Genomic DNA, 20092 nt, shown 5'->3' on the forward strand with positions numbered 1-20092 from the left:
TTCCAATTCCTCTGCCTCTGCTGCATCTGTTCACAGGATGACCAATTCCACCTTAGAAAATCCCAGGTGGCCTCTTTCTTCCAAGATCGCAATTTCCCTTCCCACGTGGTCGACAATGCCCTCCAGCGCATCTCCTCCACATCTTCCCACATCACCGCCCTTGAACCCCACCCCTCCCAGTGCAGCAAGGACAGAATCCCCTGGTCCTCACCTTCTACCCCACCAATCACCGTATACATCACATCATCCTCTGCTACTTCTGCTACCTACAAACAGACCCCACCATCAGAAATATATTTCCTTCCCCACCCCTATCAGTGTTCCGGACTGACCATTTCCTCCGTGACTCCTTCCTCAGGTCCACATCCCCCACCAGCTCACACCCAACTCTGGGCATCTTTCCCAGCCGCTGCAGGAAGTGCAAAACCTGCGGCCACACCTCTCCCACTCACCTCCGTCCAAGGCCCCAAAAGATCCTTCCACATCTGACAGGAATTTACCTGTACCTTTACCAATGTCATCTCCTGCATCAATTGCACTCAATGTGGTCCCAACTACACCAGAGAGACAGGGCGCCAACTTGCGGACTGTTGCAGAGAACACCTCTGGGACACCTGCACCAACCAACCCCACCTCAACCCCAACCAACCCATGGCTGAACACTTCAACTCCCCCTCCCACTCAATAAAGGACATGCAGGTCTTGGGCCACCTCCACCACCAAACCGTTACCACCTGACGCCTGGAGGTAAAATGCCTTATATTCCACCTTGGGACCCTGCAACCACACGGGATCAATGTGGATTTCAACAGTTTCCTAATTTCTCCTTCCCCCCCATATTATCCTAGTCCCAAGTCTCCAACTCAGCACTGCCCGCCTGACCTGTCCATCACCCTTCCCATCTACCCATTCCACCCCCCCTCTCTGACATATCACCTTTTCTCTCACTTTCATCTGCCTATCGCATTCTCAGCTCCCTATCCCCCAACCCTACCCTGCTCCCATTTATCTCTCAGCCCCCCCGGCCCACAAGCCTCATTACTGATGAAGGGCTTATGCCCGGAATGTCGATTCTCCTGCTCCTCGGATGCTGCCTGACTGGCTGTGCTTTTCCAGCACCACACACTTGACCCTACAAGGCAGCAGATTTGGTTTTAACAATAACCAGAAGTATCACTTAAAGAAATTAAAATGAAATGAACCAAAATATTTACATAAAGCATAGAGCAGAAAATTTCAAAATAGCCAGCAAAACAAAATCCCATCTACTCCCCAACATCATCATTTTACATTTAATCAGATCCAGAGAAATCCCTTCCTGTTTCTTCCTAATTCCAGAACTGTGAGTTGTGTGTCTCTTTTCCCTTCACCACCCTCACAGGTGAGAGCTTAGATTTTCTCAGCTTTGAATAATGAGTGCAGGTTTCCAATCAAACACTCCTGGTCTGAAAGTTTCACCAACTATACTGTTTAACTGAGGTAATGAACTTCTTTAAGTGCTCTGGACAGTCTCCCTTTCTAGGAGAGTTTACATTTGCAGCTGACCTCAATCAGGTCTTCTTTGAACAGAACCCAAAAGCATTTGAGCTACATTTTTAAAAAAATTGTTCATTCTAGATTCAGTTAAATTAATAACTTAATGTTTTCTTTCTCTGGTCGTAAACCCCCATTTTGAAAATAGATTTGTATTACACACCAGGAGGCAGGAAGTAATTTACATTATGGCTCCAGTAAATCTAGCTTAGTTAATTTTTAAATTCATTGTCAAAAAACCAACAAGCCACTAGTTTAACATTCAAACTCTAAAGATAAAATGATGCTAACATATGAATGACACATTGTTCATCACAATTATGGTACTTTGTGGTAGATAATTGTGGATGATCTAGAGTCGTTGAGTCATACAGCATGGAAACAGACCCTTTGGTTCAACCAGTCCATGTCGAACATAATCCCAAACTAAACTAGTCTCGCCTGCCTGCTCCTGGCCCTTATCCCTCTAAACCTGTCCTATTCATGTGCTTATCCAAATGTCTTTTAAATGTTGTAATTGTACCCACATCCAGCACTTCCTTAGGAGGTTCATTCCACCATCTGTGTGAAATAGTTGCCCTTCACGTCTTTTTTAAATATCTCTCTCTTTAAAAATGTGCCCCCGGTCTTGAAATTCCTCACCTTGGGGAAAAGTCATGATATTAACCATATGATAGCTGTTGTGACATATGTTTTATACTTTATGATATACGTCATGTTAACATAGACCAGGACATGATATTTTAGTAAATACATGCATAGTGGTATATTACGCAGAACTATGTCATCATTCATTCAGTGTTGCTGGGTCAACATTCTCGAACTCCTTCCCTAACAGAACTGTGGGTGTCCATCAAGTACATGGACTGCAGTGTCTCAAAAAGACCATTCACCACCACATTCTCAAGGGGCAATTAGGGAGGGGCAATAAATGCTGGCTTACCCAACAAAGCCCATATCCCGTAAATAAATAAATATAAAGCATGGGAGAAATAACTGCCCAGAGGCTGGTATCCCATCACTAACTCCCCCTTTATCCACATGTGCTCAATACACTGGCTACAGCCAGCCAGCTGGGAGTCAGTTCCTGAATTAAGCAGATTCTGAATACCCTGTTCATAGTTTTTTTCCTTTTTTTTGCAACTCGGCCAGCCAGCTCAGAGTCAGTCCTCAACTGAGGAGATTCTAATCTCCTGGTTATATTTTTCTTTGGACCCAAATACCCGATTATAGATTTAATTTTTTTTTCTAAATTCTAATTTTTTTTTCCCTTTTCTTCTTTTACCCCCACACTACCCCCTAACTGCGGTAGTGCTTATATTTTCCCTAGCACCCATGTTGTGTGTGTGCAGGTGTGAGACACAGTGAGAGACACAAGGTGCACAAATCTTTATTCAATTTCCACCACAAGGAAGAAAGGAAACGCCCAGTGGCCAGTGACAAGCAGTGCCCTTCACATCAAGGATGTTTATAATGGTTATGCAGGTTAGCAACCCAATCAAGGATCTCATAGTGAACATGATCCACCTGGTTCCAATCACTACACTAGGGAAAGTCACCATAGTCTTACCAGATCATAGCAGCCGCTCACTCATTAGAGAGAGATGAATGAATGAATGAATGCATTAGCTTTATTGTCAGGTACACAAATGAGTACAGTGAAAAATTTAGAAATTGCCTCTTACAGTGCCATCTTAGGTACCTCAGTACAAACCTAGAGAAATGAAGAAAAAATAATTCCAGCTATCCACAGTATAAGCATAGGTCAGATACACAAGAAAGGCAATCATCAGAGTCTGTCTCCAAGCGCTGTCAGCAGCAGACCAGCACAGTTGACTGTTGTAGCTTAACCTGAAGGTCACCAAACTCAAGCAAGGGGAGAGGTTGAGCAGGGGAAGTCTGTCACAGTAATCCCAGCCGGTGCAGGAATTGAATTGCTGCTGTTGGTATCACTCTGCATTGCAAACCAGCTGTCAAGCTAACTGACCCAATACCTGGCCTCAGCTTGGGTATCTGTTTTGCAGTGATTCCAGAGCGATATCCTGGCCACGTGATGCCTGAGGTCAAGCCCGGTGCAGTCTAGAGTCAAGACCCATTGCAGCCGGGACACTAGGTGCCAGTATAGACTGGGGTCGAAGACCGTTGTACTGAACATTTTTTCCTCCATTTTATAATTTATTCCTAAAATCTGCAATGCTAGACTTTTCAATTCTCTATTTTTTCTAAGAACTATAACTGAAGCAGCTATATGTGGGGAACTTTGTACCGAAGATGTGCTATAACTGGCAACTGATACACTTTTCAAAATACTCCTTTGAGTACATGTGACAATGAAGCTAATTCTCATTCTAAAAATATACGCTGTATCTACGAGGGAGAGAGGGAATGGGGACAGAGAAAGAGGGGAAGGGGGAATGTTCATGGGGGAGGGAAGAAGTTGGGAGGGGGTCAGAGGGACGGGGAGGGAATGTGAAGACTGGGGATGAAGTGCGAGGGATGGAGTGAGAGGGGTAGTCTGGGAACTGTAATTGGAAGTTTCTCAGGCAAATTTTAAATCAATCTGAGCTGAGAAATGCATGTTCAGCGATGAAGGGTGGGCACGTTGAATATGGACGGGATGGTAAACTAGAGGGTGAGAATTTATAATGAAGGGTTTCTTAGCACAGATGTGTCATGATACTAACACCAGCATTTCTGTGGCAAAATGGTCATTTCCAATAATCAGGAAATTGAAAATAAAGGAAGTCAGCTGAGGAATTAAGCTTTTGATTAGCATTGTATATACTATCCCAACACTAACTCAGTTTCTTTCTCAATCAACAGGAGATCGTCTACAGCCTGAATTGTTCTGGTAAGTTCCACAATCTCACCCTGATTATAAGATATGATAAAAGTGCAGTTGGACTGCAGTTGGTGAATATTCTGTTTGTTCTCCTTTGAGGTTAATTCCTCTTTCATGAAACTAACATTGTAATTTCAGCTCGAAAGGAAAGTGTTGTTGCTTTAGTCAGGCAGAAGAGTTCACAGGGCAGTCCCTTGTTGCCGGCCCCTTGTTCAATGACCCAATGGTAAAATTCTCCCCTTCGTTTTCATATTCACCCACAGCCTCACCCCTCATTGTTTCTCCTCTAGCCTCATTATCCTCTGAGACCTTGGCTCTCCTCTTAGTATTGCCCTTTGCTCATTCTCGATTTTAATTGCTCCACGTCTGGTGGTGGTGCCTTCATTTGCCTTGGCTCTGAGCTCTAGAAATCCCTCCATCTACCTCTTGACCTCACTTACCTCCTTTAAGACACTCCCCCCGATTTAGCAGACTATTGTGCTGGCTTAGTATCTCCTGGAGGTGTCAGGTTTTGTTATCTAATGCTCCTATGAAGCACCTTTGGACCTTCCATCATAGAGTCATAGAAACATTCTGTTCCAACTCGTCCGTGTTGGCCAGATATCCTAACCTAATCTAATCCCATTTCCCAGCACTTGGCCCATCCAGATGCCTTTTAAATGCTGTAATTGTACCAGCCTCCACCCCTTCCTTGGCAGCTCATTCCATACATGCACCACCTTCTGCGTGAAAAAGCTGCCCCTTAGGTCCCTTTTATATCTTTCCCCTCTCACCCTAAACCTATGCCCTCTAGTTCTGGACTCCCTGATCCCAGGGAAAAGACCTTGTCTATTTACCCTATCCATGCCCCTCATGATTTTATAAACTTCTATAAGGTCACCCCTCAACCTCCAACACACCAGGGAAAACAGTCCCAGCCTACTCATCCTCTCCCTATAGATCAAACTCTTCAACCCTGGCAACATTCTTGTAAAGCTTTTCTGAACTCTTTCAATATTGAAGGTGCTATGTAAATGTAGGTTTTAATAATTGTACTCACTCCCATTCACCACACTGTTCCTAGGCCTTGCATCTACAATGATCTGGAATGGGCCTTTATTAACCCATGTCTAGCGTGATCTAAGGGATTATGATCTACATAACCCTGTGGCCTGGAACATAATGTCAGACGTGTTCCCCTCTTTGGAAAGTGACTTGACGAGGAATCCAAATGAGATTAGATTGATCTTAACATCAAATATGAGTGAACGAGAATATCTCTTTATCACGCCACACGCCGTAGCACCAATTGATCTTCCGCACTGCTGTCTGTGAAATATGTGGCCTTTGCCTGATTTACTCTGAGGCCTGAATGACTTCACACACATCTTCCTTTTTCTTTGAATTTCTCAGCAACTTCCCACACTGACGGGAAACGAGAAAAAAAAATTCTGTGTTGCTGAGCTGAGATGTTTTCTCAATGATATGACCATTTGCTGAGCGACTCTTGTAGTTTTGACCGTTACCTTAACAGCTAATGGGACATGTGAAAGAGCTTATGAAAGATGACCCATCCAGCACCTTCACTCTGGAACCACCCTTGTTATCAGTTTAAATGGTGGGTGGGTGTATGTTTAGAAATATTAAAAGTAGCAGGAGCAGGAGGAGGCCATTCAGCCCTTCAAGCCTGTTCCACCTTTCAATCTGATCATGGCTGATCATCCAACTCAGCCCCTGTTCCTGCTTTCTCCCCCATACCTTTTGATCCCTTTTGCCCAAAGATTTATATCTAACTCAGACTTGCTCTGACGAAGAGTCATTGTTTCGGGTGGCACGGTGGTACAGTAGCTAGCACTGCTGCCTCACAGCGCCAGAGACCCGGGTTCAATTCCTACCTCAGGCAACTGTCAGTGTGGAGTTTGCACATTCTCCCCCTGTCTGCGTGGGTTTGCTCCAGTTTCCTCCCACAGTCCAAAAAAATGTGCAAGTTAGGTGAATTGGCCATGTTAAATTACGTAGTGTTAGGTGTAGGGGAATGGGTCTGGGTGGGTTGCTCTTCGGAGGGTCGGTATGGACTTGTTGGGCTGAAGGGCCTGTTTCCATGCTGTAATTAATCTAATCTAGACTTGAAAGATTGGCTTGCTTTCTCTCCATGGATGCTGCCTGACCCCTGGTGATTTCCAGCATTTTTTTGTTTTCAGTGCAGTTACCAGAATCTGCAGTATTTTGCACCTATATCCAACTCCTTCTTGAAAACGTTCAATGTTTAGGTCTCAACCACTTTCTATGACAGAGAATTCCACAGGCTCCCCACTCCCTGAATGAAGACACTTCTCCTCATCTCAGTCCCAATGGCCTACCCATAATCCTTACACTGTGACCCTTGATTCTAGTTCTCAGCATTTGCTGATTCTTTTTTAAACGATGCCCTCATTCATGAACTGAAACAAGATCCCTGCTTTCAGATTGTATCAATTAAAGGCCCAAATGATACAGCAGGCTTTATATCTGAGGGGAGGGTGGTGCTGACATTGTGAAATCACTATGACAACACGCAGAGCAAACTCAATGGTTCGACGTTCCTCTGTGAGATCACTTACAACTTGTAAGGAAATTGGAATAATTTGAAATAAACATAGAGAGTACTGGAGAAATTCGGCAGGTCTGGCAGCATCTGTGGAGAGGGAAGCAGAGTTAATGTTTTGAGTACTGTGTGACTTTTCTTCAGAATCTTTGTCCCGGGTGCGTGTCTCACTTTTGATTTGATATTTTTTGATTTATCATGGTCGCATGTACCTAAGTACAGTGAAAAGTTTTGTTTTGTGAGCAGTGCAGGCAGATCATAGCAAACAAGGACATACAGATGACAGAGTGAAGTATACAAGGTTGCAGCTGAACAGGAGGTGCACAAAGTAATGTCAACATTAGATTTGAAGTTAGATAGATCCGTTCAACAGCCTAATAATATATAATAGGGAAGGGATTGAATTCCGCAGCTGTAATGTCATGCTGCAACTGTACAAAATGCTAGTGTGGCCTCACTTGAAATATTGTGTACAGTTCTGGTTATCCCATTACAGGAAGGATGTGGAAGCATTGGAAAAGGTGCAGAGGAGATTTACCAGGATGTTGCCTGGTCTGGAGGGAAGGCCTTATGAGGAAAGGCTGAGAGACTTGGGCCTGTTCTCATTGGAAAGAAGAAAGCAAAGGGGGGATTTATAGAGACATACAAGATGATCTGAGGATTAGATAGGGTAGACAGTGAAAGTCTTTTTCCTAGGATGATGATGTCAGCTTGTACAAGGGGGCTACAAATTGAGGGGTGATAGATTTAAGACTGATGTCAGAGGCAGGTTCTTTACGCAGAGAGTGGAATACCCTGCCTGCCAGTGTAGTTAACTCAGCCACCTTCGGGAGATTTAAACAATCCTTAATTAAGCACATGGATGATGATGAGATAGTGTAGGGGGATGAGCCTAGATTAGTTCACAGGTTAGCGCAACATCGAGGGCCGAATGGCCTGTTCTGCACTGTATTGTTCTATGTTCTGCATAACAGCGGGGAAAAAGCTGTTCCTCAACCTGCTGGTGTTCAAGCTTTTGTACCTTCTGCCTGACAGAAGAGGTTGGGAGAGAGTGTAACTGGGGTGGGAGGGGTGTTTGACGTTGGAAGCCTTTCCACGACAACGAGAAGAGTAAATGGTGCCCGTTGAAAGTAACAGGGTTACTCAGTGAGCAGCAGATTTGAGCTGATTAAGGTATCAATTAAGATGGCATCATGCCAATGTCTGACTTTGCACAGAACAAAGTGGCCATTCAGACTTGCAAGAGGGAAACCTGAGGCTACAGAGCAGCATGGGAAGTGTCGAGGTGACCAGGTTTGTCCCAGTTTGAGAGGGTATCGATGCTCCCACTAATGCCAAGCCCAGTGTTCTCCGTAAAGCCCAATTATGAAAGGGAGTGCTGGATCAGCAAATACAGTCTCGCTGGAATGGAAACGTACACAATTAGCATGTTTTTATCAAACTTGCAGGGACTGCACCCACTGCTCATATTCACTTTTGTAATCAGAAATCTGAAGTAAATTCCTGCATGTGTGGCACATCAGCAGAAAGTGATCATAGATTCATACAGCGCAGAAAAGGTTCTTCGGCCCATCTGGCCAACATTGACCTAACTGCTACTAAAAGTGCGCTAATCCGAGTTTCCCATATCCCATAGCCCTGAATGTTATGATATTTGAAGTGCTTATCCAAACATTTTTTTAATGCCTGTAAGTCTTCCGGACTCCACTACCTTCCCAAGCAGAAGGTGTGTTCCAGATTCCCGCCAACCACTGAGTGTAAAAGTCTTTTCCCCAAATTCCCCCCGAATCTCCTGTCCCATTCCCGAAAACTATGCCCTCTCGTGATTGACCCCTCGACCAAGGGGAACAGCTGCTCTCTAATCTCCCTGTTCATTCTCCTCATAACGCTATACACCTCAATTGTGTCCTCTCTAAAGCCTTCTCTGCTCTAAAGAAAACAATTCAACCCGATCTAGTCTCTGCTTATAGCTCAATATCTCATCGCAAGCAACATCCTGGTGAGCCTCCTCTGTACTCTCTCCAGTGCTATCACATCCTTCCTGTGGTGAGGTGACCACAACTGCACACAGTACTCCAGCTGGGGCCTGACCAATGGTCTGCAACTCCAACACAACCTTCATGCTCTTACACTCAATGCTCTGACTGATGAAAGCAAGTAAACTATATGCCTTCTGCACTAACCTATTCATGTGCTCTGCCGACTTCAAGGATCTGTGAATAATTACCCAAAGATTCCTCTGTTTTCTGATAATGCCTGATCGTAATGAAAGCAGCCACAGTCTGAAAGGACCATAGGCAGAGAGCAACATTGAGAAATTCGGACCATGAGGTTAACCTGTGGAAAGTGAACCTGCACTGTTAACATCACTCTGCATTGTAAACCAGTCAAGGTTAGAGTGGTGCTGGAAAAGCACAACAGGTCAGGCAGCATCTGAGGAGCAGGAAAATCGATGTTTCGGGCAAATGCCTTTCATCAAGAATGAATCCTCTAACCTTGACTCTAATCTCCGGCATCTGCAGTACCCACTTCTGCCCATTGTAAACCAGTCATCCAGCCAACTGAACTAACCTGTACTCCTAGCAGGCTTTGGCAAAGTAACCCTCTGCACCAGAAAGTGTTTGCAATAGTTTCCAGATCTACAGATGGCGAGGGGGAATAGCCAAGGTCTTTTCCCCAGGGTAGGGGAACCCAAAAGTAGAGGGCAGAGGTTAAAGATGAGGGCAGGAAGATTTGAAAGGGACGTAAGGGGCAACTGGTTCACGCAGAGGGTAGTGCGTGTATGGAATGAGCTGCCGGGGAGGATGGTGGAGACAAAAAAACCTGCAGATGCTGGAATCCCTAGTCGACAGGCAGGAGGCTGGAAGAACACAGCCAGCCAGGCAGCATCAGAAGTCAATGCTTCGGGTGTAACCCTTCTTCAGGAGACTGGATGACTTTTAAAAGACATTCCGATGGGTATATGAATAAGAAGGGTTTAGAGGGATGTGGGCCAAATGCTAGCAAATCTGACTAGATTAATTTAGGATATCTGGTCGGCATGGATGAGTTGGACTGACTGTTTCTGTGCTGTCCAGCTCTATGACTCTGTGTCTGCTTTGATGTTCATTTAGCCTCACCAAGAGAATGCCTGCATTGATATCAATTATACAGCTCTGTTTTATTCAGCGTGGGTGAAATTCTAGCTCTTCTACAAGCATTTCCTGACTCCATTCTATTCTTCGCAAGGTAACAGAGACAGAGTATTGTCGAGCCAGTGCAGGAGAGGAGACAACACCAGCCAGTGAAGTTTGTCTGCTCAACCTCTTATCTGTATTTACTCCCACACTGTGCCATCCCAACTGTCTGTGGCCATGGGGGGTTTCGGAGAAAAAGGCATTTGTCTCTGATCCAGTCCCTGTACGGACATGATTCCTTGTGTCATCAGGTTTTCTGTTATAAGGCAAAGCACTGAATGACTTATTAACCTAAGCCAGCTATTGTTCATCTTAGAGCAGATAATGGTTTGAGAAAAGCTTAGTCAAAATGTTTGAGATTGTGACAGGAAAATTGATGGACTAAATACGACGCAACTTCCCAGCACCAAGTGGGCCCTGTAACCAGAGTATTACAATAACAACTTGCCTTTATATACAGATGCAGCGTTGAACAAAATGTGGTGCTGACGCACAGGAGGTTTTAGGGCAAATGGACGTAAGCCTGTTGAAGAGTGAGGAACATCTTAAGAGACAGGGATAGGGAGGTGGAGAGAATAAAGAGGGAATTCCAGAGTTCAGGGCCTAGCTACAGCCTCTGATTGTGGAGCGATAAACTCTAGAACTGCTTTAAGAAGTCAGAGCTGAAAGGTTGCTGGGGATCTAAGGGGAGGAGGTGCAGAGGCTACAGGAGGCTACAAAGATTGAGGCCCTCAAGGAATTTGAGAATGGGCAGGGAAATTGAAAATCGAGGCTTTTTTTAAAATAGCTGCTATTATAGGGACTGGTCAGTTAGCTCAAGGTGTTGGAGAGCTGGATTGCAAAGTGGTGTGTTATCAATATGCAATGAGTTCACTTCCCATGTCAGCTGAAGTTACTGGGGGATGCCCCTCTCATGTGGCATGGTGAATCTCCCCATTAGTTCCAATCAACTCCCCCCCACCATACCATCTCTCTGTAATGACAAAGCACCCCACCACCCTCAGGGACTGTGAGCAGAATCTTTTCAGGGTTTGAACAATCTAGACTATGATGAGATTCCTGTCAGACAAGTAATACAGCGAAGACAATCTCAACATCAGGAACATCTCACTCCATCTTTCATGCTTTAGAGCAGCAGCGAGTGACTGATTGAGGGGAATTATTGTTTTTTACGAATGACTCAACTCTCCTGATTAATTAATATTCAGCTTCCTCTCCTACCAAACTCATCCAAACAATGAGCGACCTCGCCATGAAAACCAGGGCGGGTAACATGTCGCATTCAGTCGCCACTTTCTCTGAACAACACCTGTGTTGGACATCGGGCACCGGTATCTCTGGGCACACTCCATGGGCACTGGTCCCTGCTCTCCACGTTCTCATACATTGCGTCCAACGCGTGCCAGCCCTCAGGATCCATCTCCGATCTGCTTACGGTCATAGAGTCGTAGAGATGTACAGCACGGAAACAGATCCTTCGGTCCAACTCGTCCATGGCGATCAGATATCCCAACCTGATGTGGTCCCATTTGCTAGCACTTCACCCATATCCCTCAACCCCTTCCTATTCATATATCTTTTAAATGTTGTAATTGTACCAGCCTCCACCAGTTCCTCTGGCAGCTCATTCCATACACACACCACCCTCTGCATGAAAACATTGCCTCGAGGTCCCTCTTAAATCTTTCCTCTCTCATCTTAAACCTATGCCTTCTAGCTTTGGACTCCCCCACCCTGGGAGAAAGACCATGTCTATTTATCCTATCCATGCCCCTCATGATTTTATAAATCTCCATGAAGTCACCCCTCAGCCTCCGATGCTCCAGGGAAAACAGCCCCAGCCTATTCAGCCTCTCCCTATAGCTCAAACCCTCCAACCCTGGCAACATTCTTGTAAATCTTTTCTGAGCCCTTTCAAGTTTCACAACATCTTTCCTAGAGCAGGGAAACCACAAATGAACGCAGTATTCCAAAAGTGGCCTAACCAATGTCCTGTACAGTTGTAACATGACGTCCCAACTCATATACTCAATGCTCTGACTTGCAGGATGCTCCTGCCCTTCAATGCTGCCCCTGGGGCTGCACTGGATACCTCTCAGTGTATCACAGCAGCAAGGGCACTGTGTGCTCAGGGACACAGCCCCAGCTCCTCACTCACTGTCAGAGCACTCACTCCCTCACTCACTCACTCACTCACTGTCATAGCATTGACTCATTCTCTCTCATTCACTCCCTCACTCACTCACTGTCATAGCACTGACTCACTCACTCACTGTCATAGCACTCACACACACACACACTCACTCACTCACTCACAATCATAGCACTCACTCACTCACACACATTCACTCACTCATTCACTCACTCACTCACTCCCAGTCACTCAGTCACACACTCACACACTTACTCATTACTCACTCATTCACTCACACCCTCAGTGATTCACATACACTCACAAACACACTCACTCCAGGCCCACATCCCTGCTGTCCTGCCTTGCCCTTTGCCACAGACACAAAGGAAGATTGTATGAGTTGTCAGTCAGCCTCAGTCCAGTTGAGGGGGCTATACCCAAGTCAGGGGGTCCCAGCACAGTAAGACTGAGGGAAGCCTCCAATACCAGTCCGTTAGCCACTTGGCACAGGGTCGGGGTGCACTCCACATAAACGGGGGCTGGAGCTGAATGTCAGGCAATCCACCGCCCAACTTGACTCTTTCTGCCCCTTTCTGGACTGTTTGCCCCCTGGAAAGAGACACAGGCTAGTATTGCAGTAGGTGGCAGTGGGTGGTACATTGGTTACTGTTGGTGCAGGTGGGGAGGTGTCCCAAGTGAATGAGTGGGCAGCGCAGAGTGAGTGTGTCGGGAGGGCGTTGGGGTGGGTTACCATGAGTGAGGGAAGATGTTGCAGCTAATCGTGAGGGTGATGGAGCATGAGCCTTGGTGGGAGGTGAGTGCAGTAACAGGGAAAGAGAGAGTGGAGAGAGAAGATGGTGGCACCTACCTTGGCAGAGTGGCGAATGTCATTGACCTTCCTCCTCCAGCATCGGGCATTAGTGCAGATGGCTGAGACTGCTGTAACCCTTGGACCAGGTTGGCATGGACTGGTGGCTTGCCCCCACCCCTACAAACTGATTTGGACCACCACATTTGCAACAGCCTGTCTAGCAGGGCCTCCAGGTCCCCGACCACAAAGCAGGGTGCTGATATACCCCTATCCAGGGCAAATATCAGAAACTGAGCAGCTCCAGACGGACAGTGCTTCTCGCGGGGCACAGAGGGTGTTTAAAGATAGCGTGGAGGTCAAGGGATGTTGGTGAATTCCCAGCTATCTGTGAGGGTAGCGAGGTGTTCCGGGAAATGCATGTGGTAAGACAGAGCTGGAATCCGAAATGGGGGTCACCTTCGGGGTTGGTTAATGAAACGGAATTTGCGCAATACGGTGAAAGAACTCGGCTTTGTGAGGGTAACCTTTCACAAAATGTAACCCAGATGTCGCCCCAAAAAACATAAGATTTGGCCGATGGTATCATTGACTATCACGTAGATTAGTGAGACAGAGGATTGGATGCACCAGGGTGAGGACACAGGCAACAGTTTGGAATGATCTCAAGTTTACGTGGGATAAATCCAACCAACATGATGGAATATTTAAGTGCACACTTACACAAGGATTCTGTTATATTCCGGGACTGTCTCTGTGGAGCTTGCACATTCTCCTTGTGTCTGCATGGGTTTCCTCCGGGTGCTCCAGTTTCCTCCCACAGTCCAAATGCAGGTTAGGGTGGATTGGTGGGTTGGCCATGGGAAATTGCCCATAGTGTTCAAAGATGTGTGGGTTAGGGGTATTAGTCAGGGGTAAATGTAAAGTAGTAGGGGAATGGGTCTGGGTGGGTTACTCTTTGGAGGGTCAGTGTGGATTTGTTGGGCCAAATGGCCTGTTTCCACACTGTAGAGATTCTATGGTTCAACAAGATACTTCCAAAAGGGACCTGGGGAAGGAAAAATGTGCAGGGCCTTAGGAAAGAGCAGAGGTGTGGTACTAATTACATTGCTCTTTCCAACAAGCTAAAGGGCCTCTTATTGCACTGTGGAGCAAGTGAGGTCTGCATATGCTGGAGGTCAGAGTTGAGAGTGTGATGCTGGAAAAGCACAACAGGTCAGGCAGCATCCGAGAAGCAAGAGAGTCGATGTTTCAGGCACAAACCCTTCATCAGGAATGGGGTTATTATTGCACTGTACTGTTTTTGGCCATGTGCAGAGGATTGAGTTTCTCCAACAATGCAATCCCTAAGGCGTGGCCTTCGGGATTTCTCTGCAGTACAATGTCACAACTTTCTGTATCGTCACCATCAAATACCAAGCCCTATATTGTGTCCGTTAACTGCCCAGCCCCTTATGTCAGTGGTCTATAAAAAAGGGAAGAAGACTCTCCACTTCTGAATTTAGCTGAATGCCAAGAAGCTAAAATAAAACAGATGTCACTGACTCTGCAGTTGTTTCCTTAATCGTCAGGGACACGTGAGAACAGGGTTAGAGTGAGACACAAGACCCTGTCCACCTGTTCCCCAGCTGCTCCCTCACCCTTTATCAATCAGCTCTGCTTTAAGTCCATTCCACTATCCCTTGACTTGAAACAGAGTTGGAAGTCTTCATTAGGAGGTCACTGCTGAGCTAAGATAAAAGATCGGAGCTGAGACAACTATGGGTACTGAGATTCAGGTGAGTGAAACACCTTGAGAGAATCCATCAGTGGACTGGAAAAGACAGTGGTACGCAATTGAAAATGCCTCACTCTAAAGGTAAAGTCATTATTTGTCCCACTCTCATTTGAGAGACAGACAAGGGTGGGAGGGAGGTGGTTTAACTGGAGGGTCACCACACCTCAGGGGAGGGGGAGATGTTGCAAAGGCGAATCCTTTGTGGTAACCTCAGTCCATGTGGGAATTGGGTCCATGCTGTTAGCATCCCAAACCAGCTATCCAGCCAACTGAGCTAACTAACCACCAAAGCTAAAGTTACCATATTCCTACCAGAGCACAGGGCCACTCTCAGTAGAGAGAGAGAGAGAGAAATGGTGGTGAGTTTAACCTGAGGGTCACCATACCTCAGGCCAGGGGAGACGTTGAAAAAGAGAGTCTTTCATGGTAGCCTCAACCAGTATGCAAATTGAACCCATGCTGTTGGCATCACTCTGCATTACAAAGTTCACACAACTGAACTAACCAACCCCCTATGCCTTCCTAAACATAGAAACAAGGATGTGGAATAGGCCCTTTGGCCATCTTGAGCCTGCTCCAGTGTTCAATCTAATCTTCTACCTCCAGGCCAAATTCTTGCTTTCTCTCCATACCCATTGATGCCTTTACTATCTTGAATAGACTGCAATGGTTTACAAAACTGGGAGAAAAGACTCAAATAAACATAAAAGATACTCAAAAGACTTCCTTACTGCAGGTGAGGAACCAAATTACCTTGAACATGTAGTCTTATTGAATAAGGGACGTAGCATCAGCTCGTCATTCCTGGTCGGCCATTTTGTTAGACATGGCGGCTTCTCTTACACCTTACAATTGCCTGGTGCTTACCTAACAAAGCATTTCTTTCCATTTTGAACACCTTCACTGTCTGTGTGTCCATGGACTTTCCTGGGCAAATATTTCCAGGCAGTTTTATTGTAGAAGAAACACCAGCAGTCCTTCAGTTGTTTTTAACAAAATGTATTTATTTATTTTATATTTACATTTCCCTTTCAAGATGCAGCAGTCTCTATTCTACCTGTGAACACCACGGCCCTGAACGTTAGCTGGACAAATCTGACAGAAGATCTTAAATTGATTCAGGTGACTTTAGAAAATGTCACGAAAACAGCCAATCAGAGCTGGAGCTATATGATATTCGATGGTTTGGCAAAAGGGATGAATTATACTGTTTCAATTTGCATTGAATACGTGAATAACACATGCAACACAGTACAGCAAGTACAATCAGGAACGACAAGTAAGTTCTGTTCGAAAGTGCACTTTGAAGCATTTACTGAAACCTTTCCTGCTTACAGTGGCTAATGTAAAATACTTCATCTTACTATAAAGCTCTCTCACTCCCTTGCCTGAACTTGGTGAGTAGATTGATACAATGGTGTTACTAAAGGTCCTGTAATTGGGGAACTTGTGGGAAGATTTGAGAATTGATCAGAGATCTCACTCTTAAGATGTAGATGTTAGCAGCAAAACTGAGTGCGCCAACCCCTACCAATAGTCATTTTTGTTTATTCATTCACAAGATGAGGGTAGCACTGCCTAGGCTAGAATTTATTGCCCCTCCCTAATTGCCCAGAGGGCAGTTAAGAGTCAACCACATTGCTGTGGGTCTGGAGTTACACGTAGGCCAGGTAAGGATGGCAGTTTCTTTCTCTGAAGGACATTAGTGAACCAGATGGGTTTTTCCAACAATCACGATGGATTCATGGTCACCATTTGACACTTAATTTCAGATTTTGTTTTAATGAATCCAAATTCTGCCATTTGCTTTGGCAGGATTCAAATCCCGTGTCCCCCGGACATTACCTAGGGTCTCTGGATTAACAATCCAGCGATAATACCACCCCCCCAACACATTGTACTAAAAATATCATCTTGACGTCCAGAAACATGGAGAATTGGAACGGGAGTAAGCCATTTGGCCCTTTGAGCCTACTCTGCCATTCAGCTACTGGCATTTTGAGTTGTTGTTTTGTGAGGTATTCACAGAAAAGGTCAATGTAAACAGAAACATGGAAAATAGGTACAGTATGCCATTTGGCCCATCAATCCTACTCTGCTGATCATTCAACTCAGTCCCATATTCCCGCTTTCTCCCCCATACCTTTTAGCCCTAAGAACTATATCTAACCCCTCCTCGTAAACACGCAATATTTTGGCCTCAACCACTTTCTGTGGCAGAGAATTCCACAGGCTCCCCACTCTCTGGGTGAAGACATTTCTCCTCAGCTCAGTCCTAAATGGCCTACCCTGTATCTTTAAACTAAAAAACTGGCTTGATGGTAGAGACAAAGGGTGGTGGTGATGGTCGTTTGCTTTTCAGACCAGAGGCCTGTGACCAGGGGTGCTTCACAGGGATAGGTATGAGGTCCATTTTTGTCAGTAAGTCATTAAATAAACAACTTGGATGGTTCCCCCTTGTTTTGGAAGGAAAAGCTTCCTTTTTAAGTAATTACTCCATCTTGGGCTGTAAAGGGAGACAGGGAGGGATCCGAATCATGCAGTGAGGATCAGAGCTGGCATGGATGCAGCTGAGGAACTTCGACTGACACAATTCACACAGACCTCACTCCTTACTCCAAACAATGGGTTCCATTATTCACCTCACATCTCAGTTGGGGGGGGGGGGGGGGCGGTGTGTGGGTGCCCTGACGAATGGGCACAGACCACTGTGTTGTATGAGGCTACTGACAATATTGCCCGCTGCGGGATAGGTTTGTCATGACCATCCTCTTTCAGGAGCTGCTGGGTCTAGTATGGTGGTGGAAAACCACTCACTGATCCGACAAGAAAAGGCACTTATCTTAAACAAAGATGGAGTTCATCGTATGTTAGCAACAAGGTACAAGTGACATCGATAGAATGGACACTGTTACATCGGAGGAAATGGATGTTTGGTCTTTACTCCTTTAGGGTCCCATGCTTTTCTCCCTCTGGGCTGTCTGTGATATTCAATATTGTGTGCTGATTAAAGTAGTATTCAGGTATTAACCCTTTCAATCCCTCACACAACATTGACCACATATTATACCAGTCCTTGAGTACTAGCTTATGCTATACTCCAGAGCATGAGAATCATAGAATCCTTATATTGCAGGCCATTCAGCCCATCAAATCCACACAATCCACACAATCCTCAAAAGAGTAGGCCACCTTGACCTATCCTACTCCTGTGATCCATGGCACATCCACCCAGCCTGCTCTTCCCTGCACACCATGTGCAATTTCCCATGGCCAGTCCACCCTAACCTGCACATCTTTGGACTGGGAGAGGAAACCCTTACAGATAGAGAGAGAATGTGCAAACTCCAGACAGTCGCCCGAGGGTGGAATCGAACCCAGGTCCTTGGTGCTGTGAGGCACCGTGCCCCCACACCTTGTATCTTATCCAAAATGTCACTTTGTGTTGTTAATCTTCGTGATGTAAGCTTAAATATTGAAGAATTGCAAATGGAGTCAAAGACATTCACAGCTACTCAAATAAAAGCAAAGTCCTGCGGATGCTGCAAATCTGAAACAAAGACAGTAAGTGCTGGAGAAACTCAGCAGATCTGGCACCATCTGTGAAGAGAGAAACAGAGTTAACCTTTTGAGTCCAGTCTGACTTCTTCAGTTCAATATATCCATAAAGACTGGACATTTGTGACCAGGTTCAATGTCATACTCAAAGCTCAGTGTCTACATCCCACCTTCAATGATCTGCCAGAGACCGATTGCAATAATATTTCTCTTAGCTGGGATACAGCAATAGGAGCTATCCCAGCACCCAGTGATTCTCCCGCATCCACTCAGTAGCTACACGTTGCAGAGATATTACACAAGGCATCAACCCCGGTTGCTGACATCCACAGTAAGACAAGGTTACGAAACTCCAAGTGATACACAGTGAGACAACTATCTAACCTGGGAACACAGAAGAGACTGTCCGACACTACCTGGTGATACACAATTTTCAAACAGTTATCAATGTCACTGGGAGCTTTCAGCTTCACTCCATTGTTGTAGAAGATGTTTGGCACGTTTCAACCTTAAAACCATAAGAGATGTAGGAAAAGAAGTAGGCCATTCAGCCCATCGAATCTGCTTCACCATTCATCAAAGTCTTGTCTGATCTAATCAAACTCAACTCCACTTTCTGCTACTTCCAACTCCAGATCCCACGTGAACTGAGGGATTCAAGAGGGATTTGGATGATGATTTAGATAGAAATGATGAGCAGTGAAGTAGGAAAAGGCAGGAGATTGGCACTAAGGGATAGGACCAGTGCAGGCACAATGGGTTGAATGGCTTCCTATTGCTCTGTAACAATTCTGTGATTCGCAGTTCTCTGACTAATTAAACATCTGTCCCTCTCAGCCTTGAATATGCTGAGTAACCCAACCCCTACAGCCCTGTGTGGGAAAGAATTCCAGAGAGTCACTACCCTCTGAGAGAGAAATTGCCCTCTCCATCTCTATTGTAAATAGGTGACCCCTTATTCTGAGTTATCCCCTGGTCCTAGTCTCTCCCACTCAAAGGAAACAACCCCTCCACATCTACCCCGTCCAGTCCCCAAAGAACCTTATATGTTTCAATAAAGTTGCATCTCCTTCTTCGAAAATCCAGGAACCATAGAATCCCTATGGTGTGGAAACAGGCCATTCAGCCCAACAAGTCCATACTGACCCTCCGAAGAGTAACCCACCCAGACCCATTCCCCTTCCCTATTACTCTATATTTTCCCCTGACTAATGCACCTAACCTACACATCCCTGAACACTATGTGCAATTTCCCATGGCCAATTCACCTAACCTGCACATCTTTGGACTGTGGGAAGAAACCAGAGCACCTGGAGGAAATGGGGAGAATGTGCAAATTCTACACAGACAGTCGCCCAGAGGGTGGAATCGAACCCAGGTCCCTGACGCTGTGAGGTAGCAGTGCCAACCAATGTGCCACCCAGGTTGAACATACCCAACCTCTCCTCAATTTCAATGTGATGAATACAGTCAGTCTGCTCAGTGCATGCTCCTGAGAACATGGGGGATAGGAGCATTGATATGTCATTCAGCCCATCGAACCTGCTCTGTCATTGGGGTGACATGATGGCTCAGTGGTTAGCACTGCTGCCTCACAGTACCAGGGACCTGGGTTCGATCCCAGCCTTTGGTGACTGTCTGTGTGGAGTTTGTACATTCGCCCTGTATCTATGTGGTTTCTCTCCAGATGCTCTGGTTTCC

General features: G+C 45.7%; 1 protein-coding gene across 1 annotated transcript in view; it reads left to right on the forward strand.

Annotated features, from left to right (window-relative positions):
- LOC122542007 (receptor-type tyrosine-protein phosphatase H-like) overlaps positions 1-20092 on the forward strand; it is a 100067-nt gene that overhangs the window by 32110 nt on the left and 47865 nt on the right. The window contains exons 2-3 of the mRNA XM_043679300.1: positions 4357-4384; positions 15870-16112. Coding sequence (XP_043535235.1) covers positions 4357-4384; positions 15870-16112 — 271 coding nt within the window. The remainder of the gene's footprint in view (positions 1-4356; positions 4385-15869; positions 16113-20092) is intronic.

This window comes from Chiloscyllium plagiosum, chromosome 39 (genome assembly GCF_004010195.1).
Source record: "Chiloscyllium plagiosum isolate BGI_BamShark_2017 chromosome 39, ASM401019v2, whole genome shotgun sequence".
Lineage (NCBI taxonomy): Eukaryota > Metazoa > Chordata > Chondrichthyes > Orectolobiformes > Hemiscylliidae > Chiloscyllium > Chiloscyllium plagiosum.